This window comes from Amblyomma maculatum, chromosome 8 (assembly GCF_055883805.1).
Source record: "Amblyomma maculatum isolate TAMU_Amacu chromosome 8, ASM5588380v1, whole genome shotgun sequence".
Taxonomy (NCBI): Eukaryota; Metazoa; Arthropoda; class Arachnida; order Ixodida; family Ixodidae; genus Amblyomma; species Amblyomma maculatum.
In genome coordinates, this window is record NC_139351.1 from 30895332 (window position 1) to 30912511 (window position 17180).

At 44.2% G+C, this 17180-nt stretch overlaps 1 protein-coding gene across 1 annotated transcript in view; it reads right to left on the reverse strand.

Annotated features, from left to right (window-relative positions):
* The window catches only part of LOC146180840 (phospholipid-transporting ATPase ABCA3-like), a 170033-nt gene extending 153760 nt beyond the window's left edge, over positions 1 to 16273 (reverse strand). The window contains exons 1-2 of the mRNA XM_084577709.1: positions 15940 to 16273; positions 10895 to 11140 (exon numbers count right to left, since the gene is read on the reverse strand). Coding sequence (XP_084433835.1) covers positions 10895 to 11140; positions 15940 to 16273 — 580 coding nt within the window. The remainder of the gene's footprint in view (positions 1 to 10894; positions 11141 to 15939) is intronic.
* Positions 16274 to 17180: the final 907 nt, after the last annotated feature.

Consider the following 17180-nt stretch of genomic DNA (forward strand, 5'->3'; position numbering starts at 1 on the left):
TGCTGTATGGCAATAGGAAACGCATGTTCCCCGGCTTCAAGAAATAATAGATCACAATTAACAGCGTGTATTTCCCAAGGAGGAAATAGATCTTTCATGGAATTTGTATGAAGACTGGTAACCGGAATGGTCCAGATGTTCATTATGCGTGGCAACTCTGATTTGTTATGGTGGCGTTAGTGATGGTTTTCTTGAGAAAGGTTCTGTGCTAGTTGTGTCTAGCAGGAGCCAGCGACATTGATGATCCAGTTGGCACAGAACCTTCGTGGCATAAGTTACACAAGAAAATTTCTTCTTCGTTGCAGTGACCATCGGTTCGCCTCCACATAAAGACTAGCGATTGGGCTAGCTCGAAAAGCGCCCGTGGCGAGGCGAAGGCCGAGATGGTGCACGGGATCGAACAATTTTAGAGCAGACGATGACGCTGATCCATAGAACATCGAGCCATTGTCAATGCGTGATAGAACTGCACTATTCAGAAGACTCAGAAAGCAGTCGCGATCTCCCCCATGACCAGTGCAAGAGAATGTTGATTCATTGCTTTGAGACACTTCAGTCGCAACTGTTTTATGTGGGCAATGAAGTAAAGATATTTTTCAACTATGCCAAGAAATTTGTGTTCGTTTTTAAAGGCAAGGCTCTGACCATTAAGTGTAATATTGGGGTCAGATCTGATGCCACGCTGCTTAGAGAAAAGTACACAAACACTCTTTTCAGAGTTACATTTAAACCCATTGTCATCAGCCCACCTGAATAATTTGTTAACACCTAGCTGAATCTGTCGTTCACAGATGGCCAGGTTGCAAGATTTGATGCTTATCTGGACATCATCAACATAAAGAGAACAAGAAATGGTTTTTGGCAGCACGCTGTTTTGAGAGCTCATTTTGACTATGAAAAGTGTGGAACTGAGAACACCACCTTGAGAGACACCATTTTCCTGTATGTACTGCTTTGAGTATGCATTGCCAAAAACGAACTTTGAAGCAGACAAGTAACTTCGTATTGGGCTCAACATGTTCCCTGTGATACCAAGAAAGAAGAGGTCGCGGATGATACCATAGCGCCAAGTGGTACCATATGCTTTTTCAAGATCGAAAAAGACATATAAACAATGTTGCTTATGTACAAAAGCATCCCTTGCATAAGACCCAAATGCAATGAGCTGATACCGCCCAGCTCTAAAACCAGCTTAGTTTTGATGAAGAAGACCATTGTATTCAAGGAAATGGAGAAGACGACGATTTTCCATTTTTTCAAAAAGCTTGCATAGACAGCTGGTTAGTGCGATAGGCCGATAACTAGCAGCAAGTGTGGGTTCTTTTTCGGGTTTTATTATTGAGATAATGATTGCTTCCTTCCATGCTTTAGGAAAGCGTCCTGTGGCCCATAGAGTTTCTTACTCTTACCTAGAGGGAAAGCTATGCTGCCGTCTATGGGAGTTTGCATGGAGTTTCCAGACGGCCAGTTCAGCCACCATGGGCGCTCAAAGCATCATGGGCCGGAAAGCTACCGAGTGCAGAACTACAACTTTTGGCCAAAACTAATGCAAAGATAAACGTTGTTCCACCATGAATAATGTCCTAAGATTGAATATTGTGACTGTAAATTGCAAAAAGAGAGAGAAACAGCACGTCAGTGTGATATTTACTCAATATAAGCGATGGCTCTTTCTCCTATTGGCTTAGTTTTGAGCAGCAAAAATACTAATATTTCGCACTTAATTGGCAAAATTTGAAATAAAAAACGTTACAAAAATATTTGTGGTTGTGCAATCACTTAAGGAAGTTTTTAGTGGCATTTCGGGAAACAAAAACCATTTATTGGCGACGTCTGCTTTTGCGCCTTCGCTACTATGGCTTTCGCGGTCTATGTACGCACCTTCAGATGATGATGATGACGAAAAAGAAACATCGCAGTAACGCCACTCCACGTACCCGAGAAAAACCGACTGTCCCGCAACAAGTAGCACACCGGCCCATGATTCTTAGCGCGCCCATGGTGGCTGAAGTGCAGCGCCCTCAGCTTTCCCTCTAGTTAGTGTAAGGAACTCTATGCTATGGCCCATACTTTATTATACAGGCAGAGTAGGGTTTCAAGAGTGTCCACATGCAGGTGCCTGAGCATGCCATATGTGATCCTGTCAGGACCTGGTGCTGTGTTACCACATGTGTCTAGTGCAATCTTCAGCTACTGCATGGTGAATGGGCTATTGTACCCTCCTGTGGATGGTCTTTTATCATGTATGTGCTTCCTCTCCTCTCTTGCCTTGTGCCGAAAAAGGGAATCTGTATAGTGTGCTGAGCTGAATATGTATTCAAAGTGTTGCCCTAGTGTGTCTGCTTGGTGCTCAAGAGAGTCACCACTGGTGCTGACAAGGGGTGCTGGGATTGTGCTATATCCTTTGAGTGCTCTTATCCTGTTGTGAACTTTGTGTGCATCAGAATAAGAGTTCACAGAAGAAAGGAATGATGGCCAACTTTCTCGCTTGGAGATGCGTCGAAAACGCCTGCCATTTGCCATTCCACGCTAAAAGGCTATTAGGTTTTCGGCTGTGGGGTATCGGCGTTGTTTCGACCATGTCCTGTTTTGAGTTTCACGAGCAGTCTTACATTTTGCATTCCACCAGGGTCCTCGTTTATTTCGTGGCTTACTTGACGTCTGTGGAATCTATTTTTCTGCTGCCTCTATAATGTGCAGCGTGATCAAGCGCTAAGTTTCGCCAACGCCTAAGTCAGTAACTGATGAGCACGCCAATGATGAGTGTTCTCTGAAAATCTCCCAGTTGGCTGCATATTCTTTAATCTTTCTAGAATTAGACGCATTTTTTTTTCATTGCCTGCATACTTTACAGAGATCGGAAAATGGTCACTTCTACATACATTGTTAATTACAGCCCACTCTGTAGCGCCAAGTGCATTGGGGAGTCAATACCTAAATCTATGGATATGTATGTGTTATGTAATATGCTGTAGTATGTTGGTTCTTTAGTGTTAAGTAGGCATGATCCAGAGGACATTAGGAATTTTTCAATTAGCACACCTCGGAAGTCCGTTCTTGTACATCCCCATAATGGATGGTGTGCATTAAAGTCTCCGACCAGCAGCCATGGTTCTGGAAGTTGATCAATCAGCTTTTCAAAACTTTCGCTACATAACCTATAATCTGAAGGAATGTACAGAGAACACACTATTGATATTTTACCAAAAATTAAGGCTCGTATTGCCACTGCCTCTAAGTCTGTATTAGGTGAGATGCTTCGGCATGGGATTGATTTTTGAGTTACAATGGCAACGCCACCAGAGGGGCGAGTGCTGCTTTGCCTATCCTTCCTGAATACAATATACTGCTTGAGGAAACTTGTGTCTGCTGGTTTTAAGTGGGTTTCATGCAGACAAGGTATGTTTGGTTGGTGCTCGGCAAGGATTTCATATACATCATCCAGATTATTTAGTAGTCCCCGACAGTTCCAATAAACGATGCTCTCAGTAGCCATTTTTGTAAGTGTGGGATGTGGAAGCGACAGTAGGTTTAATACTCGCCGCCTTTGTCAGGTGGCTTAACTGGCGTATGTGTTTTCAATTTGAAGCGGTCCGGCAGGCACCGCCTCTCATTGGCAGACTCCCTAGGCGCCACTGACGCTGCGGAGTACACGCTCACCTCCATCGCCTCTGGTGAAGGCATGGAGGCAGGAGGTTTTTCCAGGGGACCGAAGTCCCTCTCAGATGTCTTTGGCGTCCCGGACGTCTGGGAGAAAGTGACCTCCGGGATTGCAATGATTGGTGCAGCCGGTGGCTGCTTAGTGGGGATCCGTGGTGGGAGCACGTCAGCAGCATTGCACTGCATGCCCACCGTTACTAGACGCGGCCTGGCCCCTCTACGGGCTGCGTCAGCATAGGGAGCGGAGAAGAGACATGTATGTTCTTTCCGCGCCTCTCCGTATGATATATTATTGGTTACTTTCAGATTGATCCCTTCTTTTTAGGCATGAAAGGCCACAAAGGACCGTGAGTACGCAGGGTGTGTGCCCTCACAGTTCACACATTTGAAGTCAGTTGCACTGCAATTATCGATTGCGTGGTCATGTGTGCTGCATTTTGCACAGGTAAGGCGTCTTCGGCATGTCTGGCTACCATGCCCGTACTGCTGACACTTGAAACACCTGCGGGGGCTTGGCATGTATGGTTGAGAAGAGGGTGTTGTCGGGCTAGTTGGTTCTGCATAGTATATAAGAGAAATGCGCAACAACTTAGACAGGACGCAAGAAGAAATACATACAACAGTTAGCGCTCGTGAACTGCTGTATGTGTTTCTTCCTGTGTCCTGTCTAAGTTGTTGCGCATTTCTCTTATATACTATGGTATGTATGGGCTAACTTTGCATCGGATGAATTTCACATTGATGAATTCAGGAAGTGTACTTCGGTTGAAAGTGAGAACAATATGTTTCGTTTTTATTTCTTCATTCTTTCACCTGATTGTTATTCTTCGAACTGCTGTTACACCTTAGTTCTGTAGGCCCTCAAGAAGATCTGATTCTGTTTCATTTCGACGGTCTCGCTCAGAAACCACTCCCTGGCAGCTGTTAAGACTGCGGTGGGGCGATACCTGAACGTCATGGTAAGCAAATGTCTTTGCTATGAGGAGGTTGTCAGACTAGATTTTGTCTGATACCTCTATTAGTAGGTCACCACATCCTAGTTTTTTCGCTTTATAGTTAGCCCCAGTGATGGCCTTCAACGAGTTGGCAATCAGAAAGACTGACAGTTCGTTTACAGGTTTAGATTCTGTTATAGAGCGCAGGACAAGAAATTTTGGAAAGTTCTCAGTTGGTGCTGTGATATTTTGTGTCACTTCGGGTGCGACTCCTTTTCGGAGGTCGATCAGGTTTTTTTAAAGATAGGTTTTCCATGCAGTATGGATAGTCTAAGGGATCCTAATATATATCGCCTCTGGTTCACCCTTATACGCAGAGCAAGGTCCCGGAGCCCCTCGCCTGGTGGACAGGAGAGGAGCCCATCGGCCGAGACTTGACCACGGCCTCGACCGCCACCGTTCAAGGTTTCTTCCCTCCACTTCTCAACCTTTCGCCACGGTACGTATGACAGCTTCGGTATGGGGGCTCAGGGTCGGTGGTGGCGCCAAGCACCAACACCTAGTTTACACAAGGTGCCCCTGAGGGGGGCGCTAAATAACTTCTCGTTTTCGGTGCGCTCTTTTGTATTTCAACATCACACGGTATGATAGCAGCAAAAAGAAAATGCTAAGGAAGGAAAAAAATTCTGTATGCGGAGCCGATTTGTCCCTTAGGCACATAAGATACGTTATCTGCTTAATCAGGGAAATTCCAGCTGCGCACGCTTCGCCATACCCACGCCCTGTCGAAATACGCGCATGGCGTAGTGAGTTAACAAAGAGGCACCTGGTGCCATCTGTCGTATGTAATCAGCTAGTACTCTGGAAGCAAAGAGAAATATTTTTCTGTAAGAGCGAAAGGACCCGCATTCGCACTGTTTGTCGCGAAGCCAGAAGTGCAACGTCAGGCGGCGCGGCGATGCAGTTTAATCTTACCGTTGCCGCCTGTCCTGTACTGTGTCCTAGGTATACGAATAATGTGACTTCACATGAATTACAGGTCTCATTCATTACTGGCATGTTCCTCAAGTTCATCGTGTATACATGACATTTCAGTGCCGCGTGTAGTGAAAGTTGGAAATGTATGCGATGATTTATTGCTTTGTATAACATACCGAGGCGCTTGGAAATGGGAACAATGGTAATAAACGGTCCTGTTCACTTCATACGCTTGATGTACCGCGTAGTGCCTTTTGACATCGCCAACCGTAAAGTTTGCGCTTAGAACAGCTGTTGAATACCAGAAATGCAGATAGTCCGGCCTGAAGGATTAAGCTTTCAGGATACTTTTACTCACCGAAAACGTTGACACCTTCTTGCTTTCAAGAAAAGCATAGTCCAGCCTGGCCTGCTCACGCATTGCCTTCTCTGCAATGAAATTAACGGCGTAGAAAGTATTGCATGTTCATGGCATAAAAATGACCACCATTATCACTCGAACGTTCTCTCATTCGTAGCTGTGCGCTGTTTTGGAGGTAATTACTGGTCTCGAAAGTTGGACGCCAGCTACGAATCGGCTTCAAGATTGGTTTGGTTTGGTTTGTGAGGTTTAACATCTCAAAGCGACCCAGCATATGAGAGACACCGTAGTGAAGGTCTCAGGAAATTTCCACCACCCGGGGTTCCCTCTTCAGACGCCTCCCAGTCGAAAAAAAAAACTGCAGAACCGTGTCAAAAATACGACACAATATTCTGTAGTTCTGTCGTGAACGTCAGATATTTCTGTAGTTCTGTAGTACTTTTCTGTTGTTCTGTAGTTTTCCTGTAGTATATTTCTGTTGTCTGTAGTTCTGTAGTACTTTTTTGTTGTAACTACAGAAATTTCTGATGTTACTACAGAACGTTCTGTTGTCACAACAAGTTTCCCGTCAAACACCGCACAGAAATTCTGTGGTAACAACAGAAAATTTCCTGCAGTTTTTTTCCAACTGGGCTAAACTTTTCTGAAAGGAAAAAAATTTTTGCACCATGCATGCTCAGTAGGCCAGAATGAATTCAAATATAAAAGTTTACGCAAAAATATTTATATTTTATTCGCGTCCACATATGTGAACGTGGCGCCTCAGTACTGCTACATGAATGAAAAGATTTCAGCATTTTCTGCATTTTCGCATTATTAAACATGAATAAATGTTTTCTTCTGAGAATACCTTGCGCCCTCAAGACTGTGACACTTAAATGCAAGTCAGCGTATTACATACTGCTCTTGCACGAAGTAACGAAGCGCCGCGGACACTTTAACAATTTCGGCATTAAGACGCCGTGTGGAAGTAGAACTCTGAAAGTTCAATGAAGCACTTTTTCTATGTCTCAGATAATGAAATCTGACATGCAACATCTACGTTCCCTCATTGACACATTCATTACAATAAATAGTATTATTATAGGCATCGGATTCGAAAGAGGCATGCAAAAATAAGAACTGCTGATTCGTTCCGCCATGAAACACTACAACGTCCATCTTTACTTGCCGTTTACAAACACATTTCACTGTAGCAACAAGACATGGCGCCACGTATTCCCCAGGGCGGGTCCAAATGCTACGGGTGCAAACTAAAAAGCGGAAATTCGGGTCCACATATGGGGACGCAGCGCATGAAGGTGTTAACGAGCACTGGCATCACGCAGCACACGCACGCCTTGCTTTTCGCCTCCATCGAAAAGCGGCCGCCGCGGCCGGCCTTCGATCCTGTATCCTTGGGCGTCGAGAGCCCTAACCACTGCACCAACCACCAAGGTGGGGCCTTCGGCTTCAAGAGTATTACGCGATAACTTTTATTGTCCCCAACTAGGGCATACCTGTCGGTTCCGCGTACACCTACATGTCGTCTGAAGCTCGCTTAATTATTAGTTTTCAAATTGCGGTCACTAATATCTCCCACGTACCAATCAGCACATATAAGTTAGTCCTCCTCTGTAACCAGGCTGGTGTAGCGTGTCTGAACTGTAGCCAAGGTTCACATTTGATTTGATTCCATCTCCCCCTCCCATCTCAAATGCGAAGCTCTGGTTGGCAACCTCTACCATGTCACGTGGCTTTGCGACGCAGTACCGAGCCGGCCAATCAATAGCTATAGTCATGTAATGCCGTCTTCTACCTGTATCTGGAAATCCGCCAATTTGTAGCTCGGAATATCCGCAGCGCCGCTCTTTCTGGAGAAATCGAGTTTATCGTTGTCCCGTTAGCACGGAAGAGAAAATTATTTAAAAGATGTCATTATTTCGGTGAAATAGCTTATTCCATGGCATGCAGCAATAACAAACAACGCTGACGGAAGGCCATTTCATTGCTTCATTATCCAAACAGCCTGGATCAGTCTTGTACACGTCATAGGAAGTAAGTAATCGATTACAATTGCTCTATTTTAAATGCAACAGACTATTATATTGGTCACATAAGCCAAACAAAACATATCTTATATTACAAAAGAGTAATTGATTAAATCGCGTTACTTTCTTTGCACAAATTAATCACATTAAAACAAACTCGGTCAAACTACAATAAACTAGTGCTGCCTCCTTGAAAGCTTCACATACAGTTAATTTTCAACACGAGTTGTTTTTCTAAGTAGTCGTCATTGGTTCTGAAAAGTTTATTTGTAAGACATCAGCCGCTACAATTAACACTATACATATACGTACTAGAGGGCACACAGTACGAATACCTTGCGCATCCGCTAGTAGTTACTCACTGCTTCGTTGCCAGCTTGTACATCCCCTATCACCAGTTGCGGTGATTCAGTAGTTACGGCGCTCGACTTCTGAACCAAAGAATGCAGGTTCGAGTATCGGCCGCGGTAGCCGCTATCCGATGAAGGCGAAAATTAAGGCGCCCGTGTACTGTACGGTGTCAGTTCACGTTAAAGAATCACAGGTGGTCAATGTTTCCGGAGCCCTCCACTACGGTGTCTCTCATAGTCCCACTTAATTTAGAAATTTCAAACTTACAATCCAAACCAAGTGCAACCTCCTCTGTCAAGCGCCGCAATAAGTTGTTCACGCTTTACGCTGTGAGAGAAGGCACGGCGGATACAGTTGCGAAAAAGCTAAAGATGGAATGCCCTTGTTTTCTATGAAGTATTTGAGGCAGGTTCTAATGTGAAGCCTAGCAAGACAGGTCAAATTCTTCGGCTAAAAGCTAGTGCAGCTCCTGACATCATTCACTAGACACATATTCCAGAAGATACACCAAGAAAGAAGACAGCGGAGAGCGCCACATGCCAGACAGCACATGCGTACCATAGTGCGGCCGAAATATTTGACGCAATCTTATCATAACAGACGCATCCTTCAGAGCTGTTGCCTTTTCTGCACCGATGTAATCAGTGCCTGGAAATACATTAAAGAAAATAACTGAATTACCCTCAACTGTACTGCTCGAAATAGTAGTCAATTATTGAAAAATTACTCAATTATTATTTATTACAAATGTTTAATTACTTGCAATAAGCATTCGATAAGAATTTAGGACCTGCATTTCAAGGGAGGAAAACTCCAAGCTGCACCCTTTCGTGGATAAATAAACGGCACAGAGGGAATTTGAATGATTGGTTGACCTGAAACTATTCCATTATGGGTGTCACGTGACATCGTTAAAGTCTCCCTTCCACGACTGCTTTGAGGATCCTAGTTTGCGTTGAAGCACCTTGAAACTGACCAAATCTCTAATATATTTATACGTACTTTTATTTCCTCACATATACTTTTCAGAATACAATGATTACCTATCTTTTTATGTGAAAGAACGCCTGTCATATACAGAAGTTTTGACTTAAGATCACTTTTAGTCCTGGGGTTACCAGGTGAGACGCATAAGGCATCTTCAGTTAATGACTAACCAATTTAATACGTTAATCAGTTATACTTATTTTCCTTTATGGGGTATGCTGGATTTGCAGAATTAGAGTTCATCCTCCAATTCTATAGCCACAAGAAAAGATTATCGTAAAATATTGTAGTGGTGCTACAAGGCCCACAAATGTCACCATAATAGACGGTTTCACCCAATAACACAGTACCAGCCAATGCGGACTGGGCCATTGCGCGCTTTGAGGCCGGACTGCAAGCGCAAGTGAGTACAGAAGCGGCGGCTGTCAACGGGACCGGGGTCGAAACGAAAGTGACAACGACCGCAGTGCGTCCATCTGGCTTTCATGTGACGCCAGCAGAGTGTCAAAATCTCTCGATGCAGCTAAGTCACAGGCGCTGTGCTATGGTGTGAAATTGTCTATTAGGATTAGATTTGTGCGCTTTGTAGTGCTCGCTACAAGTTTTTGAAAAACAATTTTGGCGGTTATACTGTTTGGAGGACGAGCTACAATTCAGCAAAAACTGTTTATAAAATGAAAATGTGTGAAATAAAGTAATTAGTTAATCAGCGAACTAATTAAAGCAGTTTGCCTTGTGTCCGCCATCATCATCATCAGCCTGATTATACCCACTGCAGGGCGAAGATCTCTCCCATATTCTTCCAATTAACCCTGTTCTATGCTAGCTGCATCCATTTTACCCCTGCGAACTTCTTTACCTCATCCGCCCACCTAACTTTCTGCCGCCGCCTGCTACGCTTTCCTTCCCTTGGAATCCAGTTTGTTGCCCTAAGCGACCGTAGGTTATCCTCTCTTCGCACTACATGTCCTGCCCATGCCCATTCTGCCATAACCCCCAATATAGCACCAGGGCTAAAACAAATCTAAAACCAGTTGCCCTTGTCCTAAATATTTGTACTTTCTAAAAACACCTCCGCATTCACAAGCCGCACGAATGCGCCTAGTGGCCTATATGGGGCAACATATCTGGCTACGAATGCAAGAATCCTGAAATGTCCGATTCTCTTCATCCTCACACTTGAATTGGGAAGCCCGAGTTAGCAAGCAGCTCCTGCCAAATCATCTATGTCACTTGGTTGTGTGAATCGCGACCAATAGGCGCAAGGCGAGGTCAATTGCCAGCTACCACCTGCCAAATCCGTGTCCAGAGTCTTTGCTCACAACTCTCATGCCGGAGTTTCTAGAAAATTAGGCCTATAACGCTGTTCTGCTAATAAAAAAAAATGTTTTTTGACAAAAGTCATCAAAGTTTGTCAAAGGGAACGGCTCGGTAATAATGGTTCATTCGCTGTTTTGGCGCCTTTACCAGGAAGAGAGCAATGTCATGTGCGCACTCTTCGGAGAGAAGAGCACAATTAAACATTGCCCTGCCTAGACTGCAGAAAGTCAATATCAGGCATCCGCCCCAGCTGGAAAGTATCTGTCACTCACCCATTATAGTTGCTGTTACATTGTCCCTGAGTAAGAAAAAGCTGTCAGGGTGTGGAAGCGGGATAACCTCGGCTACTTCTTTGCTCGCGAGCCTGTGTAGTCTGTATTCCAGGCTGCTGCCGTCGGCTTGACCGAACGAAGGAGAGAACTGGACACAGATGATGTCGTCGGGGTTCTCCGACATGCTCCAGCGCTGGCGACACTTCTCAGGCACATCGGCAGGGTCTTGCACTCCGGTGATGTTGCCTGCGATGTAGAAGAGAGTGGTTTGGACCATTCTTTTTAAATGTAACATAGCTTTTCTTTACGGGCTTAGCAACGCAAGCGTTGCAGCTCATTTCCCTTAGGGCAAGGGACATCCTTTGATTCCCTTTGTGTAAATATCGTCATCTTCATGATCTCTTTTTGGTTCGAAATAATTCTCTTGGAATGCTTATATCTTCTGGAAAACCTTATCGGCTCATGGATGTCGTGTAGAGAGTGTGTCAGTCAATAATATGCCCGCGGGAGCTTCTGTCATCATTTTGAGGGGTGACGTTTCAGGACACGAAATGGAACTGGTTGCCGAGATTTTATCAACCGCTGTGTATAAAAATATGTCCTTCATGAATAAAAATTCAGGTGTCAGTTCAGCGCAATATATGTTTGTTCCTTTCTATCAGCCCGTGTTCTAGTACTGTTTTACAATAATGTTCAACCAAGTCGCCTATCAGGCCACTCTGCTTCAGTCATCAGTTGTATGGTAATTATGGTAAGCAACAATTGATATGTTAACATACTAAGTAATATATTGTTACTGTATTAGCTGCAGTTGCCCTTCCTACTTGGAACTCAGCAATGGCCAGCAGCATGTATGTAAATGAATAAATATGTAATGATACTAAAAGTAGTTATAGAATAGATAGTGATAGTGATGATAATAGGTAATAATAATGCTAGAGATGTGCACTCATATGGCAGCGAGTGATGGTAGTTATGACGGTGAATGTAGTTATACTGATGCTGGTGATAGCAAGAATAGTGATAGTTTTTAATTCTAGTGATAGTGATTATGCCAGCTAGTAGATAAGAGTCATAATGATAGCCTGTAATATAGTAAGTAATGACGTTGGTGATATTTTCTTATAGAATTTAAACAAGCCGAAAATTAGCAGGGAGAAGATAATAATTAGCATAAATAGAGTGGCTTTCGCATTTACGCTCTTAAGTAGACTTAAACGTAATCCTGCAATTTCATTGTAGGTACAGCTAGCAAGTTTCTGTCCTTGGCAGAAGCTGGAAGGACGTATCAATTTAGGCACGAAATCAAACGATGCGTTTATTGTAAACTGCATTTGCATGCCTTAATGAATCACGGAAGCAAAGTATTCACACATGCCGGTCTGGTGAATGGCAGCTTTGAGATTCGTAGAGACTCCTTAACGCGATCGCCTCCTGCACGAAAGGCGACACTTAAGTGGACTGGAATAGGGTGCCCCGAGTATCCGCCTTATTGCAAGAATTGGAAGCATACCAAGCAATGTGAGCGCTATACTGCTGGGGCATCCGGAGAGTAAGGTGGGTAGCGGCTAAAAAGAGGAAGTGAAAACGTACGGCGGAAAGCGGAGGACGAAGGTAGGTGGGCTGGCGAATAGGCGTCATCATGGTTGTGCAGTGGGCATTGAGAGAAAAGCCTCAAGAACATATACCTCCGGCATGCGGTAGTTGGAACGTCGCATGGATTGCACTCATGGAAGGGAGTATAGATTGCTATCCGAATGTCCAACTGCGAACTGGTTAGCTGTCAGATGGGAAGGTGGCAAGGCAATCGTACCTGGAACACCTAATTACCGAACCTGGCATACGACCTCTACACCACGCATGGACGTTAAGACGACTTGATTAGATTTGAATTTAAAGCTTTTTGGTGGTCATTTCCGTCATGGCGAAGCCTACAACTGTAGGTATTGTAACTATGTGTGAGCTGATGTGTGACGTAACGTGGCCAAAATTAAAAGAGTGCTGATTTAGCAACCAAAAGCAAATGGAAACCGGAACCATGAACGAGGTCTGATTACGCCCTGAAGTTAACAGCTTACGAAATGTGCAAAATATCTGCACTAAAAGATGCTTGCGCATGAGAGTTACGCGCCCACTTCGCCCATGATGTTTAATATCCCCAAAGAATGATTAAATTATGCTTTGGTCAGAACATGGAGGGAGAGATACGCAACCTGTAATAATGATTGCATTAGCAAAACAAGTTTGCAAAAAGATTCTTTCATCCCCTCAACGTCAGGTACGTAATGAAAGGGAGCTTAAACCTATCAGTAGAGCCAAGCCTCAGCCTAGTGACTCAATTACGTTGCGTCCAATAAGCTCGCTTGTGGGACCAGGGCAGGACGAGGGGAACAGGATATTTACAGTATATGACAGATCCGAACAATGACTGAAAGAAAGGGTCAGTTTTCAAGCTAATGTTCCTATAAGGGGACAATCCCCTTACAAAAACGTCGCCTTGCGAACTGAGGCTCCCCCTCAAACCTTCGTCGGTTCTCTTTCATACAAGTTTGAGGGAATCATGTCTCTTATATCGCCTTTAGCCACGATTCTGTTATCCGGCCCTATGAAATTTAGTTGTGAGAATAATAATAACCTAGTAATAACGATTCAAGGGGACCCAGATTGGAACGGTATTACGCTAATAATTTTAATGAGTGATATGCGCGAAGTTTTGGTCAGCCCAGGCGTACCTCTTACACGTGTGCTTTGTTTTTGGCTTTTTTATTTTCCTATTTTTTTTTTATATTGAAGTAGGTGTAAGGAAGACATGCCTATTTTTGGCCGTGGAAATACAACTCACCGTGAAACTTAACCGTTAAACGACTTTATCGGCGGCATCTTTTCTTGATTTCTCCTATTTCTATATTTTTTTTTTGTTCTTTTGCGTTGCGAACAGAGGGTGAAAAATCTTCACTGCTGTTAACCTCGTTTTCATAAAAAATTTGACAGTTTCTGCAAAGTTGAGTTTTAATTTTAAACTTATCAATTTCTGTTTTGTTGACCTTGTTTTCACTTCTGTCCGTCTACTGTGTTTCTGAATATGTTCTATTGTGGTTGCTTTTAGATTTTTTTTTAATTTTCCAGTGATTAAATAACATTTTCATTCACAGCGTGTTCTAATGCTTCACACTTTCGTTTTTCCTTATCTTTAAGCGTATAATAAACTATGAGATTCCACACGTCTTTTTGTGAATCTAAAGATTGCCTAGTCTGAGGTCTGGGGATAAAATGACCTGTTGTTGATTAGCGATCTGTTCCGTACATGACCAGAGGCGATCTTTATGAAGAGAGATACATTCCTTTTTCCCTTCAATTGATGTTAACCTTTATTCTTATTTTGTTATATCTTCTTGCTACTGTTGCCTTTAGACAATAAATGTTATTTGTAAAGTTTAAGCACACCTTGTGAAAATTTATTTTGGATAAAGAAAGCAACACGTGTACCTTTTTTTGTAAAGTCTAAAGAAAGCCCACGAAATAAAAACAAAATATCACGTGACTGGCGTATTCGTGCGGCACGATTCTGGTGCTCTCAACCATGGTTTGAGTGAATGACATCAGCTATGGCCTTGGCTCCACGTGGGCCGTTGCAGCGACAGGCCAATACGTCTGCAATGGTTCCTTCGTCCGCATCAGGGAGTAGGCGCACACTACGGTGCGAATTGCAGCGAGCTGCAACCATCGCCCACATATTAGCCTACCACTAGAAGTGGGCTGTTGAGCTCGAGTTATATAGGATTTAATCCTAGGTCCTGAATTCTGGCCCCAACATGTACATGACGAAACACGATTCGTTCGGTACCGCCCGCACTTATCTACGCCTACTGGTTCGCCCGCAAAGGCTTCCCGAAGGTCGCACCCGATCAAGGTTTCGAGGACCAAAGGCCGTTTGTGCGAATTCCTCATACATGTTAGGATTAAGCTGGGAAAACAATTCTGTGCTCCGTATGTGTCGATTCGTTTGACGCTACTCATAACCCTGTCGTTCAAATGGGTGGATTTTAATTTTGCCACCACTGGTGCAAAAACACCCATTGGCAAGTGGAGTATATAAGACCGGTCGACAGCTCGGTAATGCAGCGGTGGTGGGGGCTTCGGTCACGCGGTTTTGGGGAATCATGACGTCAAACATGGTGGAACAGGGGATTGTATGAGTGGTCACGTGGTAAGAAAGAAATCGTTTGATTTGTTGTACCTGTGATCACGTGACGTGGCGGTCACGCGGTTTTGGGGAATCATGACGTCAAACATGGTGGAACAGGGGATTGTATGGGTGGTCACGTGGTAAGTAAGAAATTGATTCATTTGTTGTACCTGTGATCACGTGACGTGGCTGTCATCTTCAATCTGATAGTGACGGAGAAACGGACGGGAAACCGGCAAATTTCAGAAAAAGCTAGCGCACTTAAATGTTAACTGCTTGTAATTTTATAAGATGACCAAGTTTCAGTCATTGGAATTATTTAAGCATCTGTGTCAATAGAGTGCTCCGATAGCCTTTTTTTGGAACGAAACTGCGAAAATTGACGGGGAGAGCAGAAAACTCTTGAGGTATGGCGCCATTCCTCTCATGATCCTAGCTCGCGAAAGAGTAGGTGCAGCTTGGTCGGGTAGCCTTCGAAGAGGAGCCCATTAGGACCCTTCGAATTAGGCTGCAAGCCAAAGAACCCTGCGTCTGTACAACGTAAGAAATATAGATAGTAAAATGCGAGCGAGTGAGCGCCATGTTAAGGAAACAGTTTATATACATGCTCTGTGCAAAAAGGTTGAGCGTTTTGCCCGCATCTTTCTACTTGGGCGCCTTGCACTTCTGATGGGCATGCATTTTGGTTGCTGGCGGTTGTTAACCTCTCCTTAAAACCCCCGTTGTCCGTCCAGAGTTCTTATGTGTACTTTCACTTCACCTCATTTTACGCTGGCCTCAGAATGCGTAGCTGTAAACACATTTTAACAAGCTATGAATCTCATTTACTAGCTATGAAGCTATGAATAAAGATACTTACCGGGAAGAAGATCCGGAAAGGCGGATAGCAGGAGAGCATCGCCAGCTGCGCTCTTTGGCCCATACACGGCGGCCACCGAAAGCTTTCTTGAAAAATGCTCTCCTATAATGTCCGTATTGTTCTTCGCACGATAGACCTCCTTTGCAGGCCACATGATGGGCTCCACTTGCTGCTTGCCAGCCTCGGGTGTTTTTGCTTGTGCGTCCCTTGGCACAATGAGCAATGCGAAGCCAACAAAGCTCGCCACCTCGAGCGCCGTGGCCACATAGTGACGCCGCACCATCTGCAGCCACGCGCGCCGCCAGACAACGGTCAGCAGCTTCTGGAGACTCATTTGCTACCGAACCTTGGACAGTCTCGACAGCCACCGCGCTGGAGGCTTCTGCAGACAGATAATATTGGAACCCCTGGCATATAGCTGTGCAGTGCGCTTTTTAAAGGTACAATCATACCAACCCGCGGTGGTCACTTTGTTTCCTCGTGACACTTGTCCTAAACATCCAGCTTTCACCAGTAAAAGTTAAAATGGAATTGTAGCGACCATAATGCAATACACTAGGTATATTCGTTCGTTTATTTACTGCTCCTCATTCATTCAGACGATGCCCTGCCTATGCTTTGTCTCCGCGGTCACTGACAAACGGTGTTGCCTTGGCTTATCTGCATTTCGGCGCACGTTTTCGTCCCATATTCTCGACAGGATCAATTACACCACTCTAACAAGAAGCGGTATCCATCGCTGCTTTTAACTAAACAACATGAACACAATCACTAACACAAATATCGGAACGCGTAGCGCATGTGCAGCAAGTTTCCCGAAACGAAGTGCCTCCGATCCGGAGCAGAGCTGCCAAACACCTACTCTATTTCTTCCTATATATTGAATCAAACATTCTTGATTCCGTTGGATATTGAACAAAATTGAAGCCTGAAAAAAGTATGCGTAGTTCGGGCGCGCAATTCGTGCTGATACTCTTTATCTTCCTGTTTCGTAAATTTGGACCAATATACACTTATTATTTTCTTAGCAGGTTGTGGCACACTGCGTATATAGTCGACCATTCTGGTTTAGGGCGTTCGGGCAGTAGAATTCGAAACAAATGAACTTAAACCTTACCGTGGATGCTTTTTAAACGGCCGAAAAGCTTGTTCTGCAGTCCACAGATCTAATAAGATAGTATTCCGTGCAACACAGACAACCACAAGAAAGATAACACCACGGGCGCTTACAACTGTTTAAT